The sequence below is a fragment of the Sparus aurata genome, chromosome 24 (assembly GCF_900880675.1).
Source record: "Sparus aurata chromosome 24, fSpaAur1.1, whole genome shotgun sequence".
NCBI classification, from domain to species: domain Eukaryota; kingdom Metazoa; phylum Chordata; class Actinopteri; order Spariformes; family Sparidae; genus Sparus; species Sparus aurata.
The window spans coordinates 10820647-10848374 of NC_044210.1; the positions used below are offsets into that span (position 1 = coordinate 10820647).

The window sequence follows — 27728 nt, forward strand, 5'->3', positions numbered from 1 at the left end:
GTTTTATTTTGCAGATTCATCCTCATGTGTCTTTGTGACTTTTCCACGTCCTGTCTTTGTCCCTTTCTCACCCTTTTTTCTGCACTACCGTGTTTCACGTCTACATTAGCGCTCGTGTATTTCAGTCTGTCTCTCCTCAGTTTTCACGCTGCCTTCCTGCATCTGTTCCCAGGTCCTTGTGTGTTCCCTGCGTGCCTGATTTGTTCCCCACGGCGTTACGGTCTGTCCCACTTTCCTCGCTCTTTAGTGTCCTTGTTGCCTGTTCGTTGCCAGCATTTACGACCCAGAAAGGGTGAGAACCCACGACCTCAAGCGACTACACAGGAACTGGAATAGACAAGAAACGAGGCGGGCCGCAGAAAATCGGTGTGTTTTTAATAAAAGCTTTTATGCAATCACATTTTTATGAATTTTCAAAGAGAAACAATACGTCATAGCCCAATCTGAAGCCTTAAAAGATGTATCTGAATCAAAGTCCTGTTGGAGGATGCATGAATTGGATAAAGTAGGCTAAACTTCACTGCAGTTATCTGACTGTTAAAAACGAAACTGAACTAAATAAGCACGAGTTAGTCTTTTAAATACCCACAAAACTGTACAGAGTTTGGATGGTGGCGTTCTTAACAATGTGTCTGAACTTGAGGATGTGAGCTCTGGACCTCTGCATGTCTCAGATCCTATCTACGGCTCTGGGAAAGCGGCGTTCCTTTACCCCACCCCCCTTCTTCTCTTTAGGACCCTGTAGCACCTGCTGATCCCTCGGAGCCTTGACGTCAGCGCAGTAAACGGTGGAGATCTCCGGTGCGCGGCGGCGGCGGAGCTCACAGGCGCAGCGTCCGTTCAGCGCGCAACGCAGGGCGGCTGCGGCGGCACCAACTCAGCTCAGACTTCCCCGCCCGACTCTCCCGCACATCCACACCGCACACTGCTCGTCTGGAAGGGATACACCAACACACACACACACTCACACACACACACACACAGCGACATCCACCGGACCGGTTCCCCCCCTCTTCCACTCCTCGCCTTTCCCTCCAGCCCCGCCATGTCGTCTGCTGTCACCGAGACGGAGGAGTCGGCGCGCAGCTCCCCGCTGACTCCGCTCAAGCTGGTCGGGCTGGTGTGCGTCTTCCTGGCGCTGTGCCTGGATGTGGGAGCCGTGATGAGCCCGGCGTGGGTGACCGCCGACGACCAGTACTACCTGTCCCTGTGGGAGTCCTGCTGGAAGCCGGCGAGCACCGAGAACTGGCAGTGCAGCAGCACGCTGGGCTCAGGTAAGACCAGGGGGAGGGTGGGGGGGTGGCGGGGGGGGAGACACCATGTATGGACTCATGATCTCAAACCAACCCTGCGTCTGTCCTGTCCGGACCGGTGCGCACGGGACAGGGTGGAGGGTGGACTGTGGAGTGGGGAACAAAGAGTTGTTGTGATGGATGGTGATGATGGAGGGATGCCTCCTCACCTCCAGAAGGGCAGCCCTGGAGGAATAACGTCCCAAGACATTAATCTGTATAGCTGCAGGGAGGTATTGTCCTCCTGACCAGGAGGGTGACTCCTTCTCCGTCTCTATCCAACCATTACAAAGCCTCATCCTGACAGTCCCTGTCATCTGTGACTCCACCGGGGACTCCACGTTAATTATAGTGGAGGTGAAATGAAGGGAAAGGCTGTGAGAGCACTTCAAATAGAATTACACTCAAAAATGATTTCAGTTGCTTTCTTTTTTTTTTCTTCTTCCTGCTGTTAAGAAATACAAAAATGCTCATCAACTGTCACCGATGCAGTTGGCTGATAGCTGCACCGGTGACATCCCCTCTGGCCGCTCCTCAGAGTGCTGCAGACCTGACATGTTGAAGTCCTCACCCTGATGCTCTCGGGGGCTGAAATGTTGAGCTCAGGAATTTGTTCTGATTTGAATATTTTGTGGTCTTCTGTGGCAGGAAACTGATTATCTTTGAGTTGTGGACTGTTGGTCTGACAAAAAGTTGTTTTAATATGTAAGTTTGGACCATTTCTCACAGTTTTCTGACATTTTAAAGCCGTTAAAGGTGCTCCAAGTAGTTTTGGGAAAGAAACTCAAACTCACAATATTAAGGAAGTCATAATACGAACTCAGGAGTATTGATTTGTTCCATAACTGAGTAAACAAGCTGCTCTCAGAGGAACATAAGGTCCCCAGAACACTGTTTGTTTGTATTTGCCAGACCCTGCCACCGCTCCAGCTGCAAAGTAAAAAGGTATGAAACTGCGTTGTCCTTTCAGATTTTTATTCAGTTTATTCAGTCATGAAGACAGATTTGGGGGAAAAATCTTCACTTACCTATTTCCATAGCTGAGTAAACAAACTATCCTCTAAAGGAGAAACAACATTTCATCTTGTTTTACCTCGTTTGTGTTGGCAGGACGCTTCTAAGTCGCTACGTCTCTCCAGCAAACTCTGATGTCAGGACCGTGTTCCACTCAACGACAGCTTGTTTACATGGACACATATCAAATAACTCTTTCTGAGTTTGTATTATTAACTTGAGGCAGAATTTTTGATTGACCCGGAACTGCCTCGTGCACTTTTGATTAACTGAGTTAATAACTGGCTGGAGAAAAAGCAATTTTAAGTTTCACCGAGTAAGTAGCGTTAAAAATTAATGGTGGAAAATCATCTCTCAGGATGTTATAATGTGGATTTTTCTCTATAAACTTCAAGATTGTTCATACACTTGTAGAGCCGCGGATGGTGAATAAGGAGTCTTTGGGTTTTTGACTGTTAGTTGGACCAAAGAACAATGGTGGACCCATGGGTGGGGATGCAGCGGGGCCAACTAAAAAACACTTGGATGCTAGATAACTAGAAAAAACATGGTCCAAGAGCCTCTAGGGTGCCCCCCCAACGACCCATCTCTTCAATATTAATATATTTATATTTGACTTTCTGCATGCTGGTGCCCCCCCCCATACATGTGGGGCCCCTTTTATTTTCGTCGCCCCTGCCCCTCAAACATCCTGAGTCCGCCACTGCCCAAACAAGCAATTTAAAGACCTCGCTCTGGGCATTTTTCACAATTTAAAGATTAAATGATGGATCTGCTATTCCCTGAACATAACTGGCAGGTTAATAGCTAACGAGAATCGTCATTAGTTGCAGCCCCCTATACACCTGAACACAACGTAAATGCTATAATGTGCACCCTCAGCTGCTCTGTAATGATCACCGCTTGGATTATTAATGGTGCAAAACTGCCACCACCCTTGCGGTAAAGTCAATCAACTCTCCTGGGTGTCGCCACTTACCTGCACCCAATTAATTCATTCGTCAACGCAGGAAAAAGGAAGAAGAAGGAGGGGAAGGCGGGGCATAAAAGTGCTGGCTCGATATAGAGCTCATCCTGTCTCGCCCTTATTCTTTTTTTTTTTTTATTGTCCTGCCACTTCTTTTGTTGTCTAGAAAACGGCCTTGTTGTCGCACCCAGGAGAGGTCTGGCAGTAAGTTTTGAGGTGGGGGGGCGGGGGGGTTCATCTTGGGATGTTGGATCGGTTTCCAGGGAAACAAGAGGTCGCGAGCGTTGCTTTAATTGATGTGAAAGTGGCTTTATTTACCACCAGGAGCTGAGTGGTGCTAATTACACATGGGGACATTTAAAAAGGTCTTCTGGCTGTCAGACACTGTGACAGCCGCCATCTATCTAAGTATCTGTCTGTCTTTGTATGCAAGTTAATGAGTGTCTGAATCCGTGTGTGTGTGTGTGTGTGTGTGTGTGTGTGGACATAAGTGCCTGGGTGTCCGTATGTCAGTGTGTAAGTGGCTTTGTGTCTGCGTGTGTTTGTGCCAATAAGATGCTACCACGTCGAGCTGACCTATTTCTGGACAGTCTCCTCTGAAGCCGAGCTGAATATTTCATGTCACACTCTGATTTCTCTGTTGTTACATCTCCGCACCTCCTCTTTCCAGAGGACCTGCACACACACACACACACACACACTTTCACTGACACACTTCGTGACCACAGCTTTCTTTTTCTTTCTTTCTTTTTCTTTCATACACATACGTGCACACCCAGACTCCAGAGCAGGGCTACCTAATTAGATGTCTTGGCGCGACAGGTATGTGTGTGTGTGTGTGTGTGTGTGAGAGAGAGAGCCTGTCCAACACACACACTGATCTAAAAAAAATAAATCTCTCCCTGCTTGTGCCAGCTCCCCTTGGCTTGTTCCAGCACCCGAGACAGACCAAAGCAGCAGTTTTTGTTAATTTAGCTCATCCTTTTCACTCATTGTGATGGTTCTCTTTTTCTAATAATGTGAAGCTGAACTGATCGCAGCGGGGAAATTGTCTTTTTCACCTCCCCCTGCTTGGCATCTCCGCTTGGCAGAGCTGCTACAGTGCGGTCCCTGCTGAAACCTGGCACTCATTCACTGGCTCGCTCAGGGGCACTTTAGCATAGGGACGTTTGATCCTGTTGGGCCACCATACTGTTCAAAAGGACAAACAAAGGGAAAGATTACAGATATTATGACGAGAACAACATAACATTTGTAGGTGTTAAAATTAATGAATGTATAAATAAATTCACATTAACAGATTCCTATTGTATATATTAATATGCAGCCTTGATGCCTGATGGCACCAGCTCTAAAAATGGTGAAATTTAAAAACCTAATCAATTAATTTCATTTGAATTGCAGTGATTAGTGAATGTGTCCTCTGAGGCGAAGTAAGCCTGAATTACATTTTTCATGTCAAGTACAAGTTTTGTGACCAATAGCAAATTGAAGATATAGACAGACACATAACATTTACATGCCAATCTCTGATGGAGGACTGAGGTCGGAGCTTTACCGCTCACCTTCATTTTTGGCAGCTCTGCCGGACAACCGATTATAAAGAAGAGCTGTAGCATGTGGCTAGCTATACGTCAGTAAATGGTTATCTTTGCACCTCAAGGATAAAAAAATGTCACGATGGATTTAACAGAACAGTAGAGAGAAAATGGAGATCATTTACAGGAGCGATTGAGGTGACTGGCGTTAGTTTAGTTAGCGGTTAGCTGGAGAGCTAGCCTACAATAAATCACCGAGCTCTTAAAACTTGTAAAGCCAGGAATTTCAAAAAGATGGAGAGATTAAGCTTGCTTTAGAGCTTTCAGGTGTTATCCTTATTATTAAAATGCATACACATGAAAACTGCATAAAAACCTATACCTGTAAAATATATAGGTTTTTTGACAGTAACTGCTTTTATAGTAACGGCTTATACGTGCATACCATGACCGAAAGAGAGTCTAGACACTAACTTATTAAAGACTATAGCCTAAAGTTTTCCAGAAAAACATGAGGAAGACAGTATTTAACTATTTTGACAGCAGAAAACCCTTTAAAATAGGGACTTGAGGGCTTAACTGGAAAAAGAAATGAACGGATTAGACTCGGTTAAGTATGCATAGGCTATAAGGTATGCATCAATGGGTTAAATTAACATGGTAATGGGAACATCCAGACAAATACACTGACTGTGAAATCTCCCTTCAGCCTAGACAAGAAGCAAAATGCTGTTAATGTATGCAGAGACAGATCATTTAATTAATACCTCAATCAGAGACGGAAATCTGCAGCTCACAACATACGTACATAACATACCCTCTAATTAATTGGACTGAGATGGAAAATCAGAGGCCTAAAGGAAGGTTCTCACTGTGCAGAAATGAACAGAACTATTGTGTAAAGAGCAGCTGCGGTAATTGGAGTTTCCTTGTTAACCGCTGCAGGTAAAATTATAGTGTCGGGAGTATCTGAAGCCCCTCTCAGACTTATTGCTACATGAACATCTCGGCCTCATGTGTGAGTAAGTGCCTGGAAGTCACAGAAGCAATCTTACAATGCAAGAACATGTTATACCTTTTGTTAAAGATTTGACTGTACAGAAGTAACAGAAAGGGAATCCCACGTTTGGGTTAAGTGGGATTGTGAGCAGTCATGGGACAAACTCGTGCGTTACCAACTCCAGATGCTTGTGTGATCACAGAGTTGGTCGTGTGAGGGGTTTAACTGAATCTAATTACATGAAACGTCAGACTTTGGCTGACGTGGAGAACCGCGCTTGGCTGACTTTCAGGCCAATATTATTAAGTGCCAAGTCTGATGTCTTGGAGGTTTCACAAAAAATCTGAGTTCCCCAGTAATAATTACATTTGGATGTTGGTGTGAATTCTGTTTCCTCGACAGATAATTCCGACCTGCCATGAATATGACACAAGCCTCAGGACACGAGGGCGCCTTCGTTTTTAGGGTTGTTGCAGAGATTCTTCTCATGTCAGATTAGTCTTGTAGACTTTTTCAGATTTTTTTTTTTTAATTAGACTTTCATTCCCCTGCAGTGTGAGGATAGAAAGGCAGTGAACTAAACAATATAAATTCAGATCACAGTCTCTCTCTACGTAGTTTTAAAAATGTTTTTGTTTCTCGGTTATTGCAAGATAACATACAATTGTGTTACCAGAACATTTGTTAAAAGTAGTAGTATAGAAATGAAATGGCAGTCACAGATCAAAGCTGCTACAATCAATATTTTCATATTAATTATATGAAAAGTTCCTGACTCTGAAGTTCCCTTCAGCTCTTTGCAGTGCTTTTTAGTGTCTTTCAGCACAATGTTTTGGTCTAAAAGCCCGCAAAAAGGGTTTATCTGGCCAAAAAACTATATCACAATTTGCTAAATCGCATTCACAATACACAATCTAAATCTGAATCCCGTGTAAACTATATCCAGACTTCCAATAGCCTATGAATTTCTTTATTTTGCACTATTAAAACACGATTTGCTTTTCTGGCTATAACTTACCCTTAATTATTTACGATACATCACACAAGGAAAAGCCGTTTCAAGCAATTTGTCTAGTTGTCTAGCAATCTAGTTAGTGACATCTCTCTATTTTAGTATTGTTCACATACTGTAGCATGAATCTCCTATTCAAATAGGAGTATGAGGACATTAAACTGGCAACAGACATGTTTTCTCACTTACACGTATCATTATGGAGTGAATGTTGATGGCTACAGAATAACACAAAACACCAGCGGTATTTAGTTTCCACAGAGCAATTCTGTCTGAAATCTCCTGGCGATCCTGTCAGGTTGCCAGCCTGGCAGCATTTGGCAGCCTGGCACCATCTGCTTTCACTTCTCCATTAGAGACTAAATTAATCTATAAACTCACGCTTTTTCCTATCCTGTTTGTAGTAGCTGCTCTGAGGAAAACGGAACCAACCCGGTTGTTTATGCAACAGTGGTGCCGACAATAATGCCTGGCACCATTTGGCAGCCTGGCACCATCTTTCACATTTCCATTAGAGACTAATAAACTTGTGCTATTTCCTGTCGTGGAGGTAGTTCCTACTCTGAGGAAAAACGGAAACAACCCAGTTGTTTTTGTGGCAGTGGTGTCAACAATTACCACTATTGCTACAATCCACCTGGATCGGGGTAGATTGTGGATGCCTTCAAAAGTTCCCCCACCCTTACTTGCAAACTTTGCTGTTTTGGCTCCATCACACCAACCTTTTAGTCTTGTTTCCGGCTGTTTTCAATACCTGTTCATCACCAAACAGCAGACACAGTCAGTGACACCATGGAACATTTAGCAGCTAAACAGCCTGATATTTGCTGGTGGAGACCAAAATTGAGCTAAAAAGATTAATCGTTAGGGCACAAACATGACTCTAAACGAATGTTATTGTTGCGCTGTGTCTGCTAGATCTGTAGAGTTTATTATATCAACTTAATAGGGTATAAATATGTGAACGTTAATGCAGGTTTAACATCCTGACGCCCGCTTATTGAGCGCTGTCAGACGTTAGAGAACAGGCAGCAGTACTGTCAAAACGGTGAGAAGAGGGGGCGAGCATCCCTCACACTCATCTTAGTCATTAATTAAAGCTTCAACCGCAAAATAAATTCTCAAATCCATCTATGAGGCAGTGTGTGGGTGAACAGAAATCGCTTTTCTTGCCTCGTATCATCTCCAACTGACCGCCGCTCTCCATTATTCATACGGCGGAGTGACAAAAAGCCGCCACTCTGACACATAGGTGAGGCGATGCAACACAGTCTGAGTCTGAAAGAGAGCTAAGAGGGATTTTTGATATTCATGACAGTGCGAAAAACATCAATAGCAGACAAGCGGGGAGTGTACGAGATCAAGTCGGCTCCACACAGAAATCCTGGAGTTCAATTCTCTCATGTTTGGCAAATGGGACACGGCTTGAGATGAAACCTCTCATAGTGGGCGTCTGGCCTTATAGGCAGACATCAGGGGAACCCGAACCTCCGCCTGTCATACAAGCTCCGCTGAAAGATGTTTGAACCCTAAGAAGTTACACCTGGAAGCCAACCTACTTTCTTTCCATCTTTTATTCTCTGCCTCACTGTTGCTCCTTCTATTCCCCTCTCAGGCTCATCCGCCTCCTCCTCTCCTGCCGTTATTTTGCTCCATCTTCCTCTCCCCCCACCCCTTCTTATTCCTTTATTTTCCTACAACTCTGATGTCAAGCTTAACACTCGAGTCAGGTAGACGAACGTAAGTGTTCTTCAGGTGAAATAAATTGAGAACAAAGGGTGTGTTGTCGCTACCGATAGGTATGTCATTCGCCTGACCTTGAGAGATTTCACAGGTTCTTTGTCAGATTCGGTGGCAGCTTGCGATACTAAAAAAAAAAAAGTGAGGAAACATTACTGTGTTCTCTCTTCAATCACACTATTTGTATCCTGTTTAAGAGTGAATGCCAAAAGATGTGTAGTCAGGTGGGGATTTTAGCAGGTTTAGCGAAAGGTGGTTTCAGTCGCGACCCGTCTTGACCCACATTCGCAGGTCTTTGTGGCCACAGATTTGCAGATCAGTAACACCAAAGGCCCCGAAAAAAAAACCCTGCCATAAATGGTGCCTCCTCGCTGTCTGCCCCATCTCATCTTTCTCTATCAGCCTATCGATCCAACCGTTGCTTTTTACTCCCCAGGCGTTTTTCATCTGTACTCTTAAATGAATTGTATTTTTCTCAGTGCTCAACCTTCCTCCCATTTCTGTTTGTTCACTCATTCCCCCCCCCCTCTCGTCTCCTCTCTTCCTCTCCTCCCTGTCCCTCGCTCCTCCCCGAGGGCTTCATTGTTACATTTCTAATGTTAATCATTTTCCCTTTGTAATTTCCCCATCCTCCTCCTCCTCCTCCTTCAGCCATCTCCATCTCTCCTTTCCATTTTCTCCCGGGTCAAGTCTCTCCCCCTTTTTCTTCTTCTCCCCCCCCCCCCCCCACACCTCCTCTCCTCTGACTCCGTCTCTCCTCTCAGTGAGCTCGGCCCCCAGAGATGCCCGTTCTATTTGTAGCAGCTGAACGAGGAATGGGAAAGGATGTGGCAGTCACTGCTGTGGCAGGCAGACAGGCAGACAGACAGACAGACAGACAGACAGACAGACAGACAGGGGAATAACCAGGAATCCACAGCTACACAAACACAGACACACACTCTGGGGGCATGATGGGGGAAAAGGATGTGCATGTGCTATAACACACATAATCCTTTTGGTGGATGCAAATCAAGCGCTCTTCAAAGCATTAGCAGTATCACAGCAGCAGCAGCATGTTGCAGCACATAAAACATCTTAAAAATAAACACATTCTAAATTATCTACGGACATAAAGGAGACAAAATTGTCCTAAATGCGGTTATTCCTCTGGTGTTAACTCGCAATAATCATAGTTTTTAGAGAAAAAAATATGCCGGCTGTTTTTAACTTTCATCCGCCACGCTCACAAGGAAACCGCCCAGTTTATCAGCCGTTTTCATATTTCACATCTGTTTGTTAAATCGCTCTTTGATTAGAGCATTCAGAAGAAACCTTCGAAAGTTTTGAACCCACTCTGCGATAATACAACGGGTTTCAGAGCGTTTAATTAACACCTAGGATGACTCAGAAATATCGCATTTGGGGGGATTCAGAAATTAAGCTGATTATTTTCTGTATCTCTGTGTTGTTTATTATTCATTCGATGAACAGAAAAATAATCTGAATACTGTGAACTGAATAATTTGGTGTGTTTGAAAGGCTATGTGATGAACTGGCCGATCAAAAAAGTGATCAATAGATTCACTGATAATGATCCCAGCAGCATCACTTGGACACGGTGGTGCCTCAAGCTAAACGCTATCACCATCGTGCTAACAGGTTACCAAGGTTAGTGGGAGCGCTGTGAATGTTTGCGTCGGGGCTCGAGACTAACTTCATTCAGAGGCACCACGGAAAACAATGACAGCACGCCTTTTATCACTAAACAAACACAAAAGGCAGCTAAACCTTCTAATGATCCCTGTGAAGCTCGGCACTCTGCGGGAAGGCTCAGAGAGGTCAGTTGTTGTATCCCAGCGCCAGTAATTCAAGACGGGATCCACACTTTGCCAGCTGTGCCTGAATAACGCCGCATTCTCAGCGCGGTCCCCTGCCAACAGAAGCAGCCTGCACAAAGGCTTCTTCTGCATCCCAAACCTGCTCGGACCTGAAGACCAGCTTTTATCAGCAGCCAACTCTGAGCCTTTTATTCCTCTTTGTTTTTGTTTGATGCATCTGTTGGCTGATCTCACACTAAAGGATGAGTTCACCCCAAATTGAAATTCAGTCACCATCGTGCCAATGATGGAAAGTCTTGGATTCGGTCTGTGGAGGCGCCGGACAAGACATACAGACAGCCCGAGTCTACTTCAGTTTGTTGCAAACGCCGTTTTGCTGAAAAAGCTGCATAGCTTTCCATCTGCATATGTGTGAGAAGACAATTACCGGCTTGTCACGTTAGGATGAACCGTTCCGTTAAAGGGTCGGGTCGGGTCGGGTTTGGATTCAGAGGTGTCTCTTGGTAATGAGTCGGTTCTGACTCTGAGCTTTCGAAACTCATCAGGTTGAGGGCTTACAGTCGAGACCTTTGCGGCGCCGAAACGATGCCACTATTGAGGTGTTAAAATGACACGTAACTTCTTCTTTTTTTTTTTTTAACATTTGCAGCTCGAGGTCTGACGGGCTTTGTTCTGTGCATGAACCTCGAAGCACTACAGCGGTTAATCAGCGTGACAGCCTCGAAGTGGCTTTGCCCAAAACAGAAAAAATGTGACAGTGCAGTAATCCCGTCACATGGCAAACAGTCACATTACAGCGAGAGGTGGTTCTCACAGTGCAGCACAGTGTGCAGTCTGTGTGTGGGTGAACCGGTACATTTGCGAGAACTAATTTGCAAGCCAGGAACGCCGAGGAGGGAGGATCTAAATGGTCCATTGGAAATATTCTAAAGTCTGCCGTATACGCTGTTACAGTGTGCACAGATGCAATTTTTTTTTTATAAATTCAAAGCAGAGACAGAAAGAGGGCTTTGCATACTGTATGCATCTGAAAGCACGAGAGAGAGCTTTACAGTTAGAGCCACCATTGTGTGTCCGTGTGTGTGTGTGTGTGTGTGTTAAGAGTGTTATTTGCAAAGTGTGAGTTACTGTATATGTGTTAAATCCTGTAGTATTTACTCAAAAACAAACACATGAAGTACAACTTTATAACGGGCCTCACTAAGAGGACACTAAATATCATAAAATTCAGGGGGTTTCTCATCAGCTGAACTCATTAGGTTTGCCAAGACTCTTTGTAGCGCCAAAAACAATCCCCGGCTTTGTGTTCTGTTACGTAAAAAAATCGTCCCATTGAGTTTTGTGCGGTTTCTGTATTTGGGGCGAAAGAGAGCGCTGATGTTGAGTTGAGGTGTCAGAATTGTGTCGGTGGAGAAGAAGTCAACTGCTCAATACTACGTGACTCTATACTTTTAGGCGGGTATGCAACGTAGGTAGGACTTTCATGTCTGGGCCTATAAATAGCGGATTGTTCATCTGAGATCGTCTGAGCGACGTTAAATTTTAGATGAATTTCCGCTGGCATGTGACTCCTATCGTTAAGTATCTGTTAAGTGATAGGCAGAGCTTTGTACATTTACTGTGTGTTATTAATAACAATCCTTAATGTAGGGTTAACTGTTTGTTCCTCTTTATCATCTCCTCTCACGTAGCACCAATAAAGTCATCGTCTCCATCTCTTGAACCAGGTGTGATAGGGAAACAGTAACTGGAAGCGACAAAGGATTTGTATTAAACCAATGGCCAATGACTTATTCAAGAAGCTTAATGTGAAATATAATGTGAGAGGATGGGAAATTATTATTTTAGTGATCCCCCTGACGTTTTTCCTTTGTGGTTGGAGAGTCAGCTTCGCTTTTTGCAGGAGGGATCTCATACTGCACCGGCTGTACTCGTACCCCGGGGGGTACCTCTGCAGTTACCAGGGGGTAACTACATGGTGCGACTGTGGAGTAGGCTGGCCCAACTCATTTGAAAAACCTTTGAGCACGCATTTATTCTTAAAAAGTCTATCCACAGATTGAGTCAGTGAGAGGGCAGAGAAGTCGAAACAGTCAACTTAAATTAAAAGCTTGACATAGAGTGGAAATGTAGTAGATACATACATGTTATAACTAATGGACAAACACTCAAAATGGCAAAAAGTTTGACAGATTAGCTGAAATTGAGGGATAACTGGTCGAAATGTTTAGCTAGAATTAGCTAAATGAATGAACAGTGGACATTGTTAGCAAAACGTGAAGGATAAATAGGCTAAATAGCTCAAATTGATGGATAAACAGTCAACGCAGTTAGCTAACTTCTAGTTAGCTGTGTGGTTTGAGGAAGAAAACTCTTTGGTTAGCTTTAGGAAAACACTGAAAATCACTGTGTTACTTCTATACCTTCTGTTAAAAATGTACCTTCATGACTTATGTACATCCTCCCTATATGGACTTCCTCCTTTGAGCTGTAATAACTCCTCCCGCCGCTAGAGGTCACCGCGTATCAGGACACAAATACGAGTTGTAATAAACCGCTTTCATTCTTGATCTTTATGGTCGAGGACAGACTCAAACGTTGACAGCGCCATCGCTCGTAACAGTTATCGGTTATCAAGTTTAATCTGGTGTTTAATCTCCACCACATTCAGAATATGGTAGCTGGTGTTGAAGGGGTGCTTGAGCTCATCTGCAGGTGGGTGTGAGTACAGCGGATACAAAAAATAGAGCACTCTGGTGAGAGATGTGTGAATGAGTGTGTCTGAGAAACTGTGAGAGAGAGAGAGAGAGATGAATTCTTACTCGGCTCCAGCTGAAGACATTTGCTTCCACTTCCACATCTGATGCCTTGTCATGCTGACTTTTGTTTGGCTTCGGCTGCTCCGTGCTGGAGGGGAAGCTAAACGTGAATGAAAGAAAAAAACAGCCTCGTTTTAACCCACACCACCTCTCCTCATCTCATCCCTCTATACGTCTGCCATCCCTCATTCTGCTCATGTGTATATATATCTCGTTGCACTGCGTCTTCGGGGCTAGTTTTCGGGCTCGACTCTCGGGGGGGGGGGGAGCAACAGAACTGCCTGACTTCAAGCAAAATCCATAGATTTAGCCTGAAGTGCATCAACTAAAATATAAAGTAAACAGACTCGAGCAAGTACACAGCAAACCCACAAGGCCAAGATGAGAGTCCAAGGCTGAAAAAAATAAGAAATTGGGCCTTTCATGTCGGAACACGTTGTTGCCAGGGAACATTTTAATACATCCGAAAAGGTGTTGTGTCCAGGAAAAAAAAACAACTTTTGGTTTCCCCCCCCCTCCGTAATCAGCAACATCGTTCAAACCGGGAAATAAACAGTTTTTCGGTTGCTTTGCATTTGTATTACAAGATGCTGCTGATTGTACACAAGATCTATCTTTCTTTATCTCTCCGCGCGTCTCTCCGCTCTCTCTCATCTTTAATTTCCTGCCTCCCACCGCATCTCATCTTTCACCGCTATCTCCCGACTCTCTTCCCCTTCCCCGCGCCTCCAAATCTCTCATCATTCCTTATCTCTCCCCTCCACCATCCATCTCTCATACGCCTCGCCACTCTAGTAAATTTAGGCGTCTCCTGTATTTACACACCTTAAAAAGCTGGAAAATGAAAAAAAAAAAAATCCACTTCAATGTACTGTTGATGCCGGTGGCTTCGCATCGACTTTGCATCTCGACTGACAGCCACATTTTCTGACTCAGGCGCGGCTCACTGAAGTTCGCGTCTTGAGAGCGCCGATTATTTCATTATTTATCCGTAACACAACACTTCCTATTTAGCGGCGCCGTGCAGAAATAGCTTTTAACAGCGGTGTACACGAGCCCCGGCCAATTTGACAGCATCACATCTGATCACAGTGTGAAGGCAGACAGGTGGAATAAAAGGTGAGAGAGGTGGTCAAATCTCTTCTCCCCCCTCAGAGCCCAGATGTGGTACATGATGATCTGTGTGTGTGTGTGTGTGTGTGTGTGTCCAGTTCCAGTCACAAGCCAGCATATAAAATGGAAAAAAAATGTTGCACCGAAAATCAATTAATTCCAGTGGAATCGCCCTGATCAGCGGACTCGCTGTGAAGCTCCCATGCAAGAAGCCATCTCGGACACACTTCTTGGCGCCGCAGACCGACAACATCAGCAAACCGCCTTGACACCGCTGAACCCTGAGAGCTCGAGCTGGAGAAGCTACAGATCTGGCTCTGAGCTGTTTTTTGCGGCTTTTATGCAAAACAAGAACTGAATCTCTATTCATTCACTGGAATGTTTGGTGACTTGTTAAATGAAGAGCAAGGACAGTCGTTACATCAGCAAAACAATTTGATAATTTTAACAGTTACGCGGCAATTGCAGAGATATCTACTGATATTAGAATGGCCCGGGCTTGTGCTCTGTCGTTTTACCGCTCCAAGCTCCTACTTCTGACCACTAACTGCACAGCTAACCAAGCTAACGGCGGCTACAGTTAGCAGCAGTTAGTAGTTACACTGATGATACACTGGGGAGGAATGTTGTTTTTTTTTTTACACTGCTAGCCTTGAACCTTAGCGGACCGGGCGGTGGTTACGTAGAAGTCATGCTACTGCGATTTAGCTCCTATATAGCCGAACGTTAGCGTCTCAAGCCTGGCGATTACAATTATTCTTCAAAAACCATAAAAGTTTAGTCGTCTTGATTATCCTACTGAACGAAATGTGTAAAAAAAAATCACGTTTTCGGGTACAATCCAACAGAGAAATCCGACAGACTTTTTGCCGTGGGGACCAGGGCGACGGTAACTTCTGGGCTACCCTACAGAAATAATCCGTGTCACCCCTGCAGCACTTAATATGATTTGTCGTTGGATGTGATGTGTGTTGCGTTTGGGTGTGTCTTGGTATGTGACCATGCGTCTGTGTGTGCGCGTGTGTGTGCTATTTCTGAGTGCATCGCGGCACTCCCTATATATAGTCCCCGGCCTAAATGCGGACAGACTTTTGATGACATGCCAGCAAAGCTTTTTAGCTGAGGCTTTTTGTCAGCTCAGGTATACTAAGTGCTCCCTCTCTTCATTACTTTCCCTCAGCGCTGCTCTGTCCCCCAGCCCCTTCACGCCCCTCCCCCCCCCCCCCTCACCCCCCCCCACCCCACCCCCTCCCTCTCTCTTTACCTCCACCATCACCCTCCTCCTCCTTTTGGCGTTGCTCTCCACGCTGCCCTCTCCTTGTCCTTGTAACATTACGCCCGTGCCTCTCCACTCGCATGTTTCTCCCCTTTTATCGGCCGTCGCCCCTCCCAGAGATGCTCGACTTGTCGCCACTGAAACCTGTCCTCATCTCCCTTTGTTCCTCGATTCCCTTTGGTTTTTCCTCTTGGTTTCTTACACACTCCTCCTTTGCTCTTTTATTTCCTTTCTGTCCATCTATCCCTTCCAGTAGTCTTCCCTTCTCTCACCTCCCTTGTTCATATTTCCTCCCATCCTTTGTCCTCCCTCCCTCCTGCTTTATTCTCGTCTATCCGCAAACGCTTCCTGGACTTCATCACCTGTCCTCCGTCACACCTTCCTTCTCCCAGTCTGTCCTTGCTTTATTTCCCCTCCCTCCATCCTACCGTCCTCCGACTATCTCCACATTTCCTCTTTCATCGCATCCTTCTTCTCACTTTCCTCTTACTTTCCGAACCTTTTCTTCATTTGTCTGCCTGACTTCCTCCTTACACCTTTATTCTCGCCTTTGTCTCCCTAATTACATCACTTTTCCTCCCCACTCCCTCTTCACTGTCTTCCCATCATCCTCTTTCTTTGTTCCTCCTTCTCCATCCAGTATCTTTCCCCGTATCTGTCTTCCATCCCTTTCTTCCTTCACTGTGTATTAGCTGCTTCCTTTTCCACCCACCCATCCTCTCTTCAGCTTCTTCCTCCTGTCCCCTCGCCTCACTTATTTCCTTCCTCTCCCTTTTCATTCCTCCAGTCCTCCTCTACTTCCTCCCTCCATCTTTTCTTATATTCTTTCCTTCTTCTTCTGTTATGTCGCCCTTGTTTCCCTGTTTTTGTTTTTCCTTTCCCTCCTTTCCCACTTCCCGTCCCTCTCTTCCGATGTTGTTTTCTACCTTTGACTCTCGCTCATTTCATTGTTCATTCCTTTCCTTTTTATACCTTTTCCTTCGCCCTTTCCGTCCTCACCCCCTCCCTCGCTCTCCCTCCAATCAACGTACTTGATGGAGGATTTAAAATGTCAAATGAAATAATATGTCTCTCGTGGCTCCGTCTCTCTTCGCAGGCCACCCTCAGGGTTTCTTCATTTTTAGATCTTATTCATGAATTTCCTCTGACTGTTGAGGTAACGTGTTGCTTCCTCCTGTTCACTTTCTTCTTCTTTCTTCCCCCCCCTCCCATTCCAGACTGGCAGGTTGCTACGTTGGCCCTGTTGCTAGGGGGCGGCGCCCTGGTGCTGATGTCGTTCCTGGTCGCTCTGGTTGCCGTGTGCATCGGCACGAGGCGGCGATTCTACGCGCCCGTCGCCTTCATGCTCTTCGCCGCAGGTCAGCGCACACGCACACAATGAGCTGTAGTCACAATTACAACAGTCGTGGGTCGAAGGCCACGCGCTCATTACGTGCTAAAGTACACACACCTAATGACACACGCGCACACACACGCACACACTTAATTAGCCAATTTAGACAAGGTAACTGGAAGGTTGCAGGGTAATCACATTGAAAACTGACATGCATTTAAATGATAATCCTTACTTACTCATTAAGCGGGCGCACAACTGCACACAGACTATACACACACAGACACACACACACTGACACACACACACACAGTTCCTGTCTCCCTCAAACTAATTTAGAGAAAATCTTATTTTTTATGAGTCGGGCCCAGCAGGGTTGGACCGGAGTGTCATGCCTGTCCGTTTAATTTCCCCAGCCAGCCCCGATCTCAACTTGGACAGCTGACAAGTTTCCACATCTTTTCCACATCCTCACCTCCTGGGAATAATTGGGAAATTTCCTTTTTTTTTAGCCGTGAAATGTCTCATTCTGCAAAGCTGCGTGTGTTGCCTGTTGGACGTTATTCTCAATCACACCGTGCAAACCGCAGAAGTGAGATGCAACACCGAAGAGGAAATTTTCCTAACTTAAAGTGATTGAGATTTATAGACGCTACGTGGTTTTTTTTCCCCATCCAGACAGTACAGTACGTGTGAGAAATGTGAACGCAACGGATTGGAATTAAACATCCTTATTATATTTGGATTGACATTTGACTGCTCTTTCAAATAGAATCATTTTGCATGCCGTAATAAATGAGCAGCTTTTCTGCCTTAAGCCTCGGCACAGCAAACAGAGCAGCGTGACATTTACAGTTTGAATGCATATCGAGGTACGAAGTGAGAAGTGTGTTTTCACCAGTGTAAATGATCCTTTCAACCTTTTACTAAGATTTCTTCCGCGTCATCAGCATAGCAACACAAGAGTCGTCCGGATGATGCAATGTAATTAGATTTCTAGTTTGGCATGGAAGATGGCGACAGACACTTGCCAGCAGCAGCTTGTTCTTACTGCCTGTTGTTTGACGTCTCACCTTGCTGAAGTGATGCAGAAGTGTACTGGAAGGCGTGTCAGTGCAGCGTGACATCACTGTTGGGTGTGGCTTGGAAATTTCAACAGTAAAGTGCATCAAAACATCCGTAATCAACCTGCTGTTACGTTACTCTTTAAGCTTGGCATTCGGACGTTTCATACCCAAATGCACCATGGGAGTTTGTGTAAGTGGGTACACTGGCTTGTACCTTTATATTTTTTATCAAAGAACCAGATTTTTTTGCTTATGTCTTGTTCTGATGATGCAGCTGGGAGTGTTCCCTGAAACTGACTATTATGTGTGAATGGAATAAATATGAAAAAGGTCTCACTTGTTAACTTAGACTGTAGGACCCTCTTGCCAAGAAATCTGTCCCAGAGGTTCTGATATATCTAGGTGTAACATTTTCCAACCGGTTTGATACGAGACCTAAGATTGGAACAAGGCGCTCCCAAGAGGAACATAATGAGAGCCCATGCATGCACTACAGTCCATCAGGGCAACTGTGACACTTTGTGTTTACATTTCACACAACAATTCAACTTGACTTCCTCTGAAGTTTATAACATCAAATGGCAGCTGCTACATTTCATGTAGTCACGCATGCCAACCTCGCCAGTAAATGAGTTTTCCACAACATGTTTCTGCAAGTGTTTCACAATAAAAGCCCAGGGTTTCTGTCCACTGAAACGCTAGGCGGCTTTTAATTTGAAGTGGATACAGTAAGTGTTGAGTTCATGTCACGCGGTAAATTTAACAGGGCAAACAGCGGATGAAAACGAGACTTCACGCTAAAGGCTATTAAAACGTTGTGTAACACTGATGAGCCGCAGTTAAACGTACACCAACTTCCTACTGATAAGAGTTATCTTTTGTGGATTGGAAGTAAAGTTAGTTTTAACTTTATTGTCAAACAAAAACTAGTTTGAAAAGCAATCACGTAAAAAAAAAAAACACACACTGTGGCTTTGAACGATTAGCGACGCAATCGCTACAAAAACCTTCAGAAAAGATATTTATAATCAGGGTTTCTTTCAAAGCTGATTATGGTTTTTTTTAATAGGAACCCTGAACAAAAATGTGGCTCCGCACTCATTGAGCGTCGTGAAAAGTCAAAATGCGCCGCTTTGATTTAATAATAATTAATACTTCAAGTGAAATATAATCATTTATCATTTTAAAACTTTGAAAACAGGGATCAGCAATCAGTGAATACTTGACAGACAAACAAACAAAAAAACAAACAAACAAAAACCTCTCGCTGTCAAAATGGGACACCACCCAGCTCCCTAAATGATATCTTAAAAGCCGAGCGCAGAGGCAAAGTGTTTTGGGGTTTAGGATAAAGGGACCCCTCAGTGAATGGAAGATCACAACCAGCTACCTCTTCAAGGCTTGTTTTTCACACCATCTGTGTTAATATTTGCATGTTTTTTTGGGGGCCATATTATGCATTCCGCGCTGTTTTTTTTTTCTCCCTTTTTTTTCCCGTGCAGAAAAAGTGCCAGAGCTTGTTTACGTTCCCACCAGATGAATTCCCTTTGAAGCAATAGCGATTGATGTGTTCCCCCTTTGTTCCGCTGCCATCCATCTCGCCCTCCCCCTCCTCCCCTCTTTAGCATCTATCTCTCGGCTCGTGCTCACCTCTTCCCCGTCCTCCTAAAATACTCCTGTTTCCTTTGACCCTTTAGTCCTGCTCTGATCCTTCTCCGTCTCACTCCTCTCCGCCCTCTCCCCTCCTCCTCTCCGCCATCCCCTCGCTCTCCCCTCTTGCCTGATCACGTTTGATTTATTTCATTTTCCCTCAAAAATGTGCTAAATGAACTTAACAGAGCTAAATGACATCCCCTGTGGGCATGGAGCACTCTGGACCCAGTCGATGATAATTTCTGCTGTTTTCTCTGTTTTTTGTAAACTGTTCTGTACGTGACTAAACGTGAGGATGGTCATAATTCAATTATTAATACTTACCACATAAATGAAATATTGGCACCCCGCTGTGCGAACGCACCATTGAGGACAAATATCTTTCTTCCATGTCGACACCCGTGTTAATATTATTGTTCGGCTGTTGTTTTAGAACTGACAAACTCCACACTACATGAATGTTTCCAACATTTACAACACTTCTGCTTCTTCCCGCTGTTACAGCTTTACCAAATATAGATGCTGAACACAGTCTATTTCAAATAATTGCTCACTGTTTCTCACTTTCACCCCGTAGACACTCATTATCATGGATATGCGCACAGCAGGTGGCCAGATATAGTAAATTTGCCCATAGCATATTCGTGCAGTGTCGTAATAGCTTATCTTTGGACAGTTTTCAATATTTGGAGACAGGACTGTGAGTCTGTTGTCAGGCTAACAACACTGTGAGGCAACACTGTAGAGCATCGGGAGCTTGTTGTGAATTCCTACGGATGCTTCATAGTGCATGAGGCGAAAAAACTTTGACTTCTGGGCTGTAAAATTACCCAGATCTTCCACATGGTGCGGCCCATATGCGCATTAGAACCTTGTTGTTGATGATCAGCAGGTCCAATTCATACTCAAAACAAACAGGGGCAGCATATCACCAGAGTGTAAATGGCTGAACCAATGTTTTATGTTATAATAACATAGTGCCCTGGTTCAATTTTCAATTTCAGACTTCAACTTTAACAACATCTATCAGCTGCCACATAGTCCAACAAAGGGACCCTAAATCTGTCCTTTTAGTGAGCGCAGAGCCTGAGAAGCTGTCACAATATTCATCAGCAGGCATAAACACACGGTAACAGCATGAGCTATCTGACCGGAGTCCAAACATGCTTTTTCCTCATCAATCTCTGTGAAAAACTGCCACTCTGACCAGATAGCATGGCACTAATAGCTGTTTATGCACTTGAGCTAATTAGGTGGTTTCCTTTCAGGGATTTTGTACATTTTCACCCATTACTTCTGTGATTGGTGCATTTTAAAACACAAACACAACTCTAAATGTTCATTTTATCACGGACTCTGAGTTATTTTGGTTTGTTTTCAGCTAATGATGAAATGATGTTGCTTGGATACCCACCAACTTGTTGTACTGTTGTTTTTAGAAATTAAACCCATTAAGTACTTAATAGCAAGTATACTGCCTTATACCTACCATCTCTATATGTCCTTCAGTTGTCCTCCAAGCCTGCAGCTTGGTCCTCTACCCCATCAAGTTCATCGAGAGCATCAACCTGAGGATCTACCACGAGTTCAACTGGGGCTACGGCCTGGCCTGGGGGGGGACCATCTTTTCCTTCGGCGGAGGAATCCTCTACTGTCTCAACCCCAAGAACTACGAGGAGTATTACTAACTCGGATTCAAGCCGAGGACCCTGCAGTCACACGGTATTCAGGGGTGAAGGAGAGGGTACTGGGGGTATTTTCCTTTAACGGCTCAATTCCAAAGAACTTTGAGGAATACTGTACACCGGATTTGAGCCAGTAATTGTAACACCACAAGCTTCCCCCCCCTCCCCTGAGAAAATTCAGGGGGTTAAGCTGGCTTTTTGGGGATTTCTTTTTGTGCCTCAGTCAACAGAAGTGTGAGCGCTGAAGCTGGTGGGTATCTGAACTTACAGCCCTAACGTCAGCAGGTCAGTTTCTGGGAGGGATTGGGGGTTGGAAAGAAGTCTTACGAGTTTATTCCTCAGACTTAAGACACAACTGCAACCCCGCAGTAACAAAGGATGGAGGTTTACAGTGACGATGCCACCTCGGGTTCTTGATGATTCCTCTCATTATGTCACTTAACTTATTGACTCTGTTACTTCAGAAACAGGATGTTAGACTGGGAGGCTTTTAATGCACGTCTACGCACGCATGCACATGCAAAGGCACGTGTGTCACCTGTAAACATCGAATCCTCCGCCTGGACATCTTCGAAACTCTACCACCCAGCCTCCTGCTCCATAGGTTTATCATCATCAGTGCTTAGTTAGGAGTTGTTTTCTTTTTCAGAGTCCTCCAGAGCTCTTCTACTTTAACAAGGACATGGAAAAGAATCAGACGGTGCAGTTGCGCTTCATAATTTTTCATAAGACTGAACAGATTACTCTCGGGGGTAGGTAAGACTGGGGGATAAAATAAAGACACCCCGCTCAATATTCTGTAATCGACCCACCTGTCTGTTACCGCGGCAACCCACAGGGCGTGCACATGCAGCTGTCATGATTGATTAGCCATGGTCGGAGGTGGGAGACCAGACTGCGCTCGGCTGCCTCCGAGGGTTTGCTAAATTTTCGATTCCCTATCGAGCCGAGGGTTCTCCGCACCGTGACGATCGGAGCATCCTTCCTCCTCTGCATCCTGCTTGTGGATGGGAGTGTCAACTACACACAGCACAGACCGATACAATCTCTCAGTGGGCATGTTTACATGTACATCAGTAGTTTAAGGAAGATAGGATCTGCGTTCTGAGTGTAGTGATATGATTATACACTCAGCTAAAGTAGGTACAATCACAGAAACACATATGGAGAACTGTGATTTGCGTACACACTCCTTGGGGCATGTTTACACCATCCTCATAAGAGTGGAAAATGATATTATGTTTACGCATAAGATGACCTGAAGGAACAATGTAAATGGATAAAAGAATGGGGGGCCGAACATTGAGCCCTGAGGCACTCCAATAGTGTGTACCTGTTGTGGCTGACCTGGGGTCAGCAATACATACACTTGTTCAAACCCAAACCATAACAGTGTCACTATAATGCACAAAAGTCACCTTGAAATCTGTCTAAATGGTGGATATAAAAGTGTTTACATTTGTTTACATGTTTTGACAAGACATGCATATGTATAACAAAAGTAAAGTTTAAAATTAAATAACTTTATCCAGCGCGCAAATATGAATTATCTAAATTTGACCATATGGCCTTTGTTTGGTATTTTACTAAAAGGCATATGGGGGTTATATCACGCTAATGTTGATAAAACACAGTGAAAGTGCCCTCTTGGATGCCCTCATGGTAGATAAAACATGAAAAAGATGCCCTTTCTGCACTTTCTTATGAGTATGAGGTTTTGATGCATTACTGCGTGCATGTAAACATGGCCACTGAAGCTGACAATTTAAAAACCGGATCAGTGTATCGACTGATAAGTTCAGGCCGCGCTTCATTAACACCAAACTGCTGTCTCCTTGTCTGCAGTAAATGTCAGGGACCAGCCCTGCACCCAGTGTGTGCATATTTTGGTGGGAAAACCAGCCGGTCATACATCTGTTGGCACAAGGAAGAGGAAAATGTCAATATCAGCCAGTGTCAAATGTCAGTATTAATGAATGCCGTGACACAGACTGTAGACAAAAAGTAGGATTGTATCTTACATCAGAGTGTTGCCACCTTGTAGAAAAGCTCGCCTGATAATCACGTCCCAACAGGCTCATTTGAGTTTAAACAGCATTTATCTCATTTCCACTCTTTCCCCCAGGGTTCGGCTCTTATCATCAGATGTTTGGGTGGTAGCCATGGATCAAATGTGTGCAGAGCTGGAGAAGCTAATGTTATAACTTATACCGAGTTTTTAATTCTCGATTGGGCGATTAAGCAGGTGGTGAAGCTATTCTTGCTTCCATTGTGCAAAAGCTTATTTATGTTCTCTCTGAGCTAAAGTATGAATTCAACTTCCCCCGTGTGCCGAATTACTTTCCTAACCTGGCGACCTCCATTCTCCCTTCAAAACCAACTCTGTAATTTTAAAAAGTGCACAGGGAGATGAATGTAGAATAAGAACTCTACGGCTGACATTTTTGGAGATACAAGCGGCCCCCTCTCTGTACTCTCCATTGTCACATATTTACCACCGAGCTGTCAAGCAACCGTCACCCAAAAATAGGATCCAGGCTGCCTCCCTCGCCACCTTAATAAATGTAGAGCTGTGCAGCCGCCACGCAGATCACGCAGCTGACAGAAGTCCATTTACTTAATCTGAACTGACACGGTGATGTTTACCACAGACAGAATCATTTCCTCTGCTGTCGACGAGGAAAAGTGCTATTTGTTTGTGCCTGTCACTACAAAAGCAGGGCTTCTAAAATCATCTCATTCAAGATTATTAGCGGCTGAGATCTGACACGACTGGAAGTTTTACGGTGACGCTTTTAGATTACAGCCCACAAATGACAGTGTAATCAATACGTATATACAGGCTATCAATTTGACACTTAATGGGTACCAATAATGGGACAAAGATGTCGGTACAATGAAAGAAAGTGGCTGGAGAATTGAGTGTTTAGGTTGAAGTTATTTAATAATTACAGGATGTAATAGTTTTAAAATACAGCATAATTATTATTCAGGAAATAAGCTTACTCAGTTTCTTGATTGATTCCACTCATGCCTGTATGCAAAATATGAAGCTATAGCCATCAACTGGTTTGGTTAGCTTAGCATAGCATTGCAGAAAGCATGGTGTCACTTGATTGTTTGATCCCTCTAATCAGGCTAGCTGTTTCCAGTTTTTAAGCTACGCTAAGCTAACCAGCCGCTCGCTCTCTCACAAGTTTGTCCCTTCTTATTCTGTGTACTTCCCTCCTTACTCAGCCATTGGTACCTTGTATCACAACATCCTACACTGTAAGTTGCAGGCTGTAATGTAAAGCGTTGCTAAAGAAGCATTACTAAAGGATAAATAAGTGGGCAGGACGTGTTGGAGACTAAAGCCACTTAATCTCACTTTTCAGGCTGACATAAACCTCATGTTGTAAATTCACTGTGTATATTCAAGTAGTATTGAACTGATGGATGTTATATGAAAGTAGAGAGGGGAAAAAAACCCTGAACTTAACAGCTTTTATGTGGATTTTTTGTATGTCTCTATCAGGATGTCACAGTTGACCCACCTTTTGATTCAGCACTGAGTGAAAACAGAAGCAGCGCTCACCGTTACAGCCATTATTCCATTAGTCATACCAGCTTTATGGGTCAGCGGGTGCTTTTCAGCATGTGACCCTGCTCTAAAGTGTTCTATCAGAAAGATGTCACAGCGTCACCGTGTTTGGTGGTGGGGCGCCAGTTAATCAGTGTTTAGCTTCGTTGGGTCACCAGATTTTCTGTCAGGTCACGGACTCGGGCGTGTTGTTGCTCCGTGCGGGCCGAGTGAAACAGTCCTGACACAATGAGCAGCAGTGTAATAGATATCATCGCCACCAGTATGATATTTGATATGGCCGCTATTGTATTTAAATACTGTATGATCACAGCTTAGTGAGGGTGTTTTTGCTACCTAGAAACGTCTCTGTGCTTTGGTGGTTTAGAAGAGCCTTAGGCACTAACACTGTAACAGACCTGGGGTAAAATATACCGGAATAATCGGAAATATTCCCTTATATATCTTATAAGAAGGACTAAATGTGAATATGAAGAGACGGTTCACCTCCAAATCAAAAACACATATTTTACGTAATTCTTGTAGTGCTTTTTATCCGTCAAGTATTTTTTGTTGTGCGTTACTGAGTTTTATATTATCGGCCGCAGAGATGTCTGCCTTCTCTAAATATAATGGAACCAGATGGCACTCGGCTTGAGGTACTTAAAGCAAGTAAAAAAAAGAAACTTCATGACCCAAAACAGCAAGGAGAGAAATTCCCCAGACTGCCTGACAAAATTGCTCAATTTTGAGAGTTGTTAAGTTAGGAGACACTCAAAAAACTGTATGAAATGCTATCAGGGACAAATTCTCAATTATTTTGGCCTTCTTGTAAATTTAGCAAATGTTACACAAGTAGTTTTTTCTTTCTTTGTGTAAAAACACTTTTTCCCAGTGCTTTATATGTTCAACTGCATATTGAGCAGGTATATGAGATCTGATCACATGGTGGTCACTTGATGCACGTCAGATGCATGTTAATGCCAGCTGTAGACAACCTCGTGACTTATCATAATGCAGCGTGGTGAGATAACAGATACACAGAACGTATGTGGCTGATAACATACGATCCACTCTGCAGTGTAGTTAAAAAAAAACACTTGGATTTTAGAGTGTGTTTTTTATGTTATTTTGGCAATTTGAGCACCAAAAGCCGACTACCATCTAGTTCCATTATGTTCAAGAGAAGACAGACCGAACAACTCACACTTAAACAATCTAGATGGAAAAAGAGCACTGGGGGGGAAATATATTGGGTGAGCTGCCCCTTTAATGCTTTCAAAATCTAAAACAAACATTGTTTTTTATGTGCAGAAACTGAGAAATTCTGTTGATTTACAGTGCCAGTCTGATATTACAGCACACTTTTCTCAATTTGCCTGCCAAACATAAACACTGTCTAAATGTCTGGCAGGGGAGATGAATCCCCCGCCAGATAGTTTCACATCAAAGACTTATGGCTTTACTTCAGGTAGTCTAACATGGTGCAGCTGCTGCTATTTTATCTGAGATTCAAATTGACAATTTGCGGCTTCTGAAAACAAACATACCATAACTTATCGTAGTCGCTGCCTTCCGAAGTGAGCTGCGGCGTGTTTTGATTTCCTAATTGGGAGCTGAAATCAGCGTCACGTCAGCTGTGATTATGAGCCGCTGATTCTAAACGACAATGCAAATATGTTTGCACCAGTTTTCAAAAATGACCTACATGCTTTGATTTTTAATGAAGGCGGTTCAGTGTAGTTCAGCGTAAATAAGATGATTTGTGTTAGGTCCCTCAGTGTCATTTCTGTGGGGAGCAACATGAGCGCGGCGACATGCTACGAAAAAACACAACTGCCCTCTAATAGGTTATACTTGTTATAAGCGACCCCGGGCTGTCTGACCCATGCTGCTTCCTTGTATGCTTTGTCCCAGGTCTGACTTGTAGTTATTAGCATTTATTCGGTTATTAATTTACTGATGAAATGTAGAGGCTCGCAAACAGAGACAGCTCTGTTTTTATGCATAACCTCCCAGTAGACTGGAGAGAAACACTGTCTAATGATGTGCATAGGGATTTAGAAAGTGTGTGTGTATGTATGTATGTAAGTGTGTGTGAATGACAGAGGAGAGAGTGTGTTTGACAAGGCGGGAAAGCGTGTGTGTGTGTGCATGTGTTGGCATGTTTTAGATGCCATTGTAGAGATGTCAGTAATCAGCATTTATCTCTTTGTACGTTGGCACATTAAAGCACTGAACAGAAAGTCTCACTCTGTCTTTTTTTTTTGTCGTCACGTCTTCTTCCTATCACAGTCTTTATTCATCTCTGATATAATAACTGTCATCTGTGTTTTACTTTCAGTGTAAGCTTAATGAATTGTGGATGTTGTGAGCTAAATTTAGCGTACATCAGCAACATATGCTAAAAAAAAATGCACTGGAGTTTCCTGGGGTGCTGAGTTAAACTTGTCAGATGCTGCAAGAACATCCTTCAAAGGGAAGCTCAGAAGAAATGAAGTGCACCGCGGGGGCAAAACCAAAAAAATGACTGAAGTCAAGATACTCTGGTAAGTTAGTGTCCATTTGTATGCAGATGATATCATCCTGTCTGCCGTCAACTGCACTGCAAACTATTCCAGTTAAGTCTGTGTTCGATTAACATAACAGTTTAAAGCTCATTCTAAACTCAACAAATATATACATTTCACAACAATGTAATTGACAAAGTAAAGTGTAAAACTAAACACTTTGACTGAGGAACAAATTCGCAAGGAATAAGGAACAAACTGCTGATCGACCAGTAATTGATGAGTCACTCCTAATCCAGTTTTATAGAGTAACTAACTATTAGTTAA

The 27728-nt window shown here is 43.9% G+C and overlaps 1 protein-coding gene across 1 annotated transcript; it reads left to right on the forward strand.

Moving 5' to 3' along the window:
* The first annotated feature begins 99 nt into the window (after nucleotides 1–99).
* On the forward strand, nucleotides 100–27137 carry LOC115576916 (transmembrane protein 47-like). The gene is made up of 3 exons (XM_030409557.1): nucleotides 100–1274; nucleotides 16809–16949; nucleotides 21154–27137. The coding sequence occupies exons 1-3, from the start codon at nucleotides 1046–1048 to the stop codon at nucleotides 21330–21332; spliced, it is 549 nt and encodes a 182-aa protein (XP_030265417.1). The 5' UTR covers nucleotides 100–1045; the 3' UTR covers nucleotides 21333–27137.
* The last annotated feature ends 591 nt before the right edge of the window (nucleotides 27138–27728 follow it).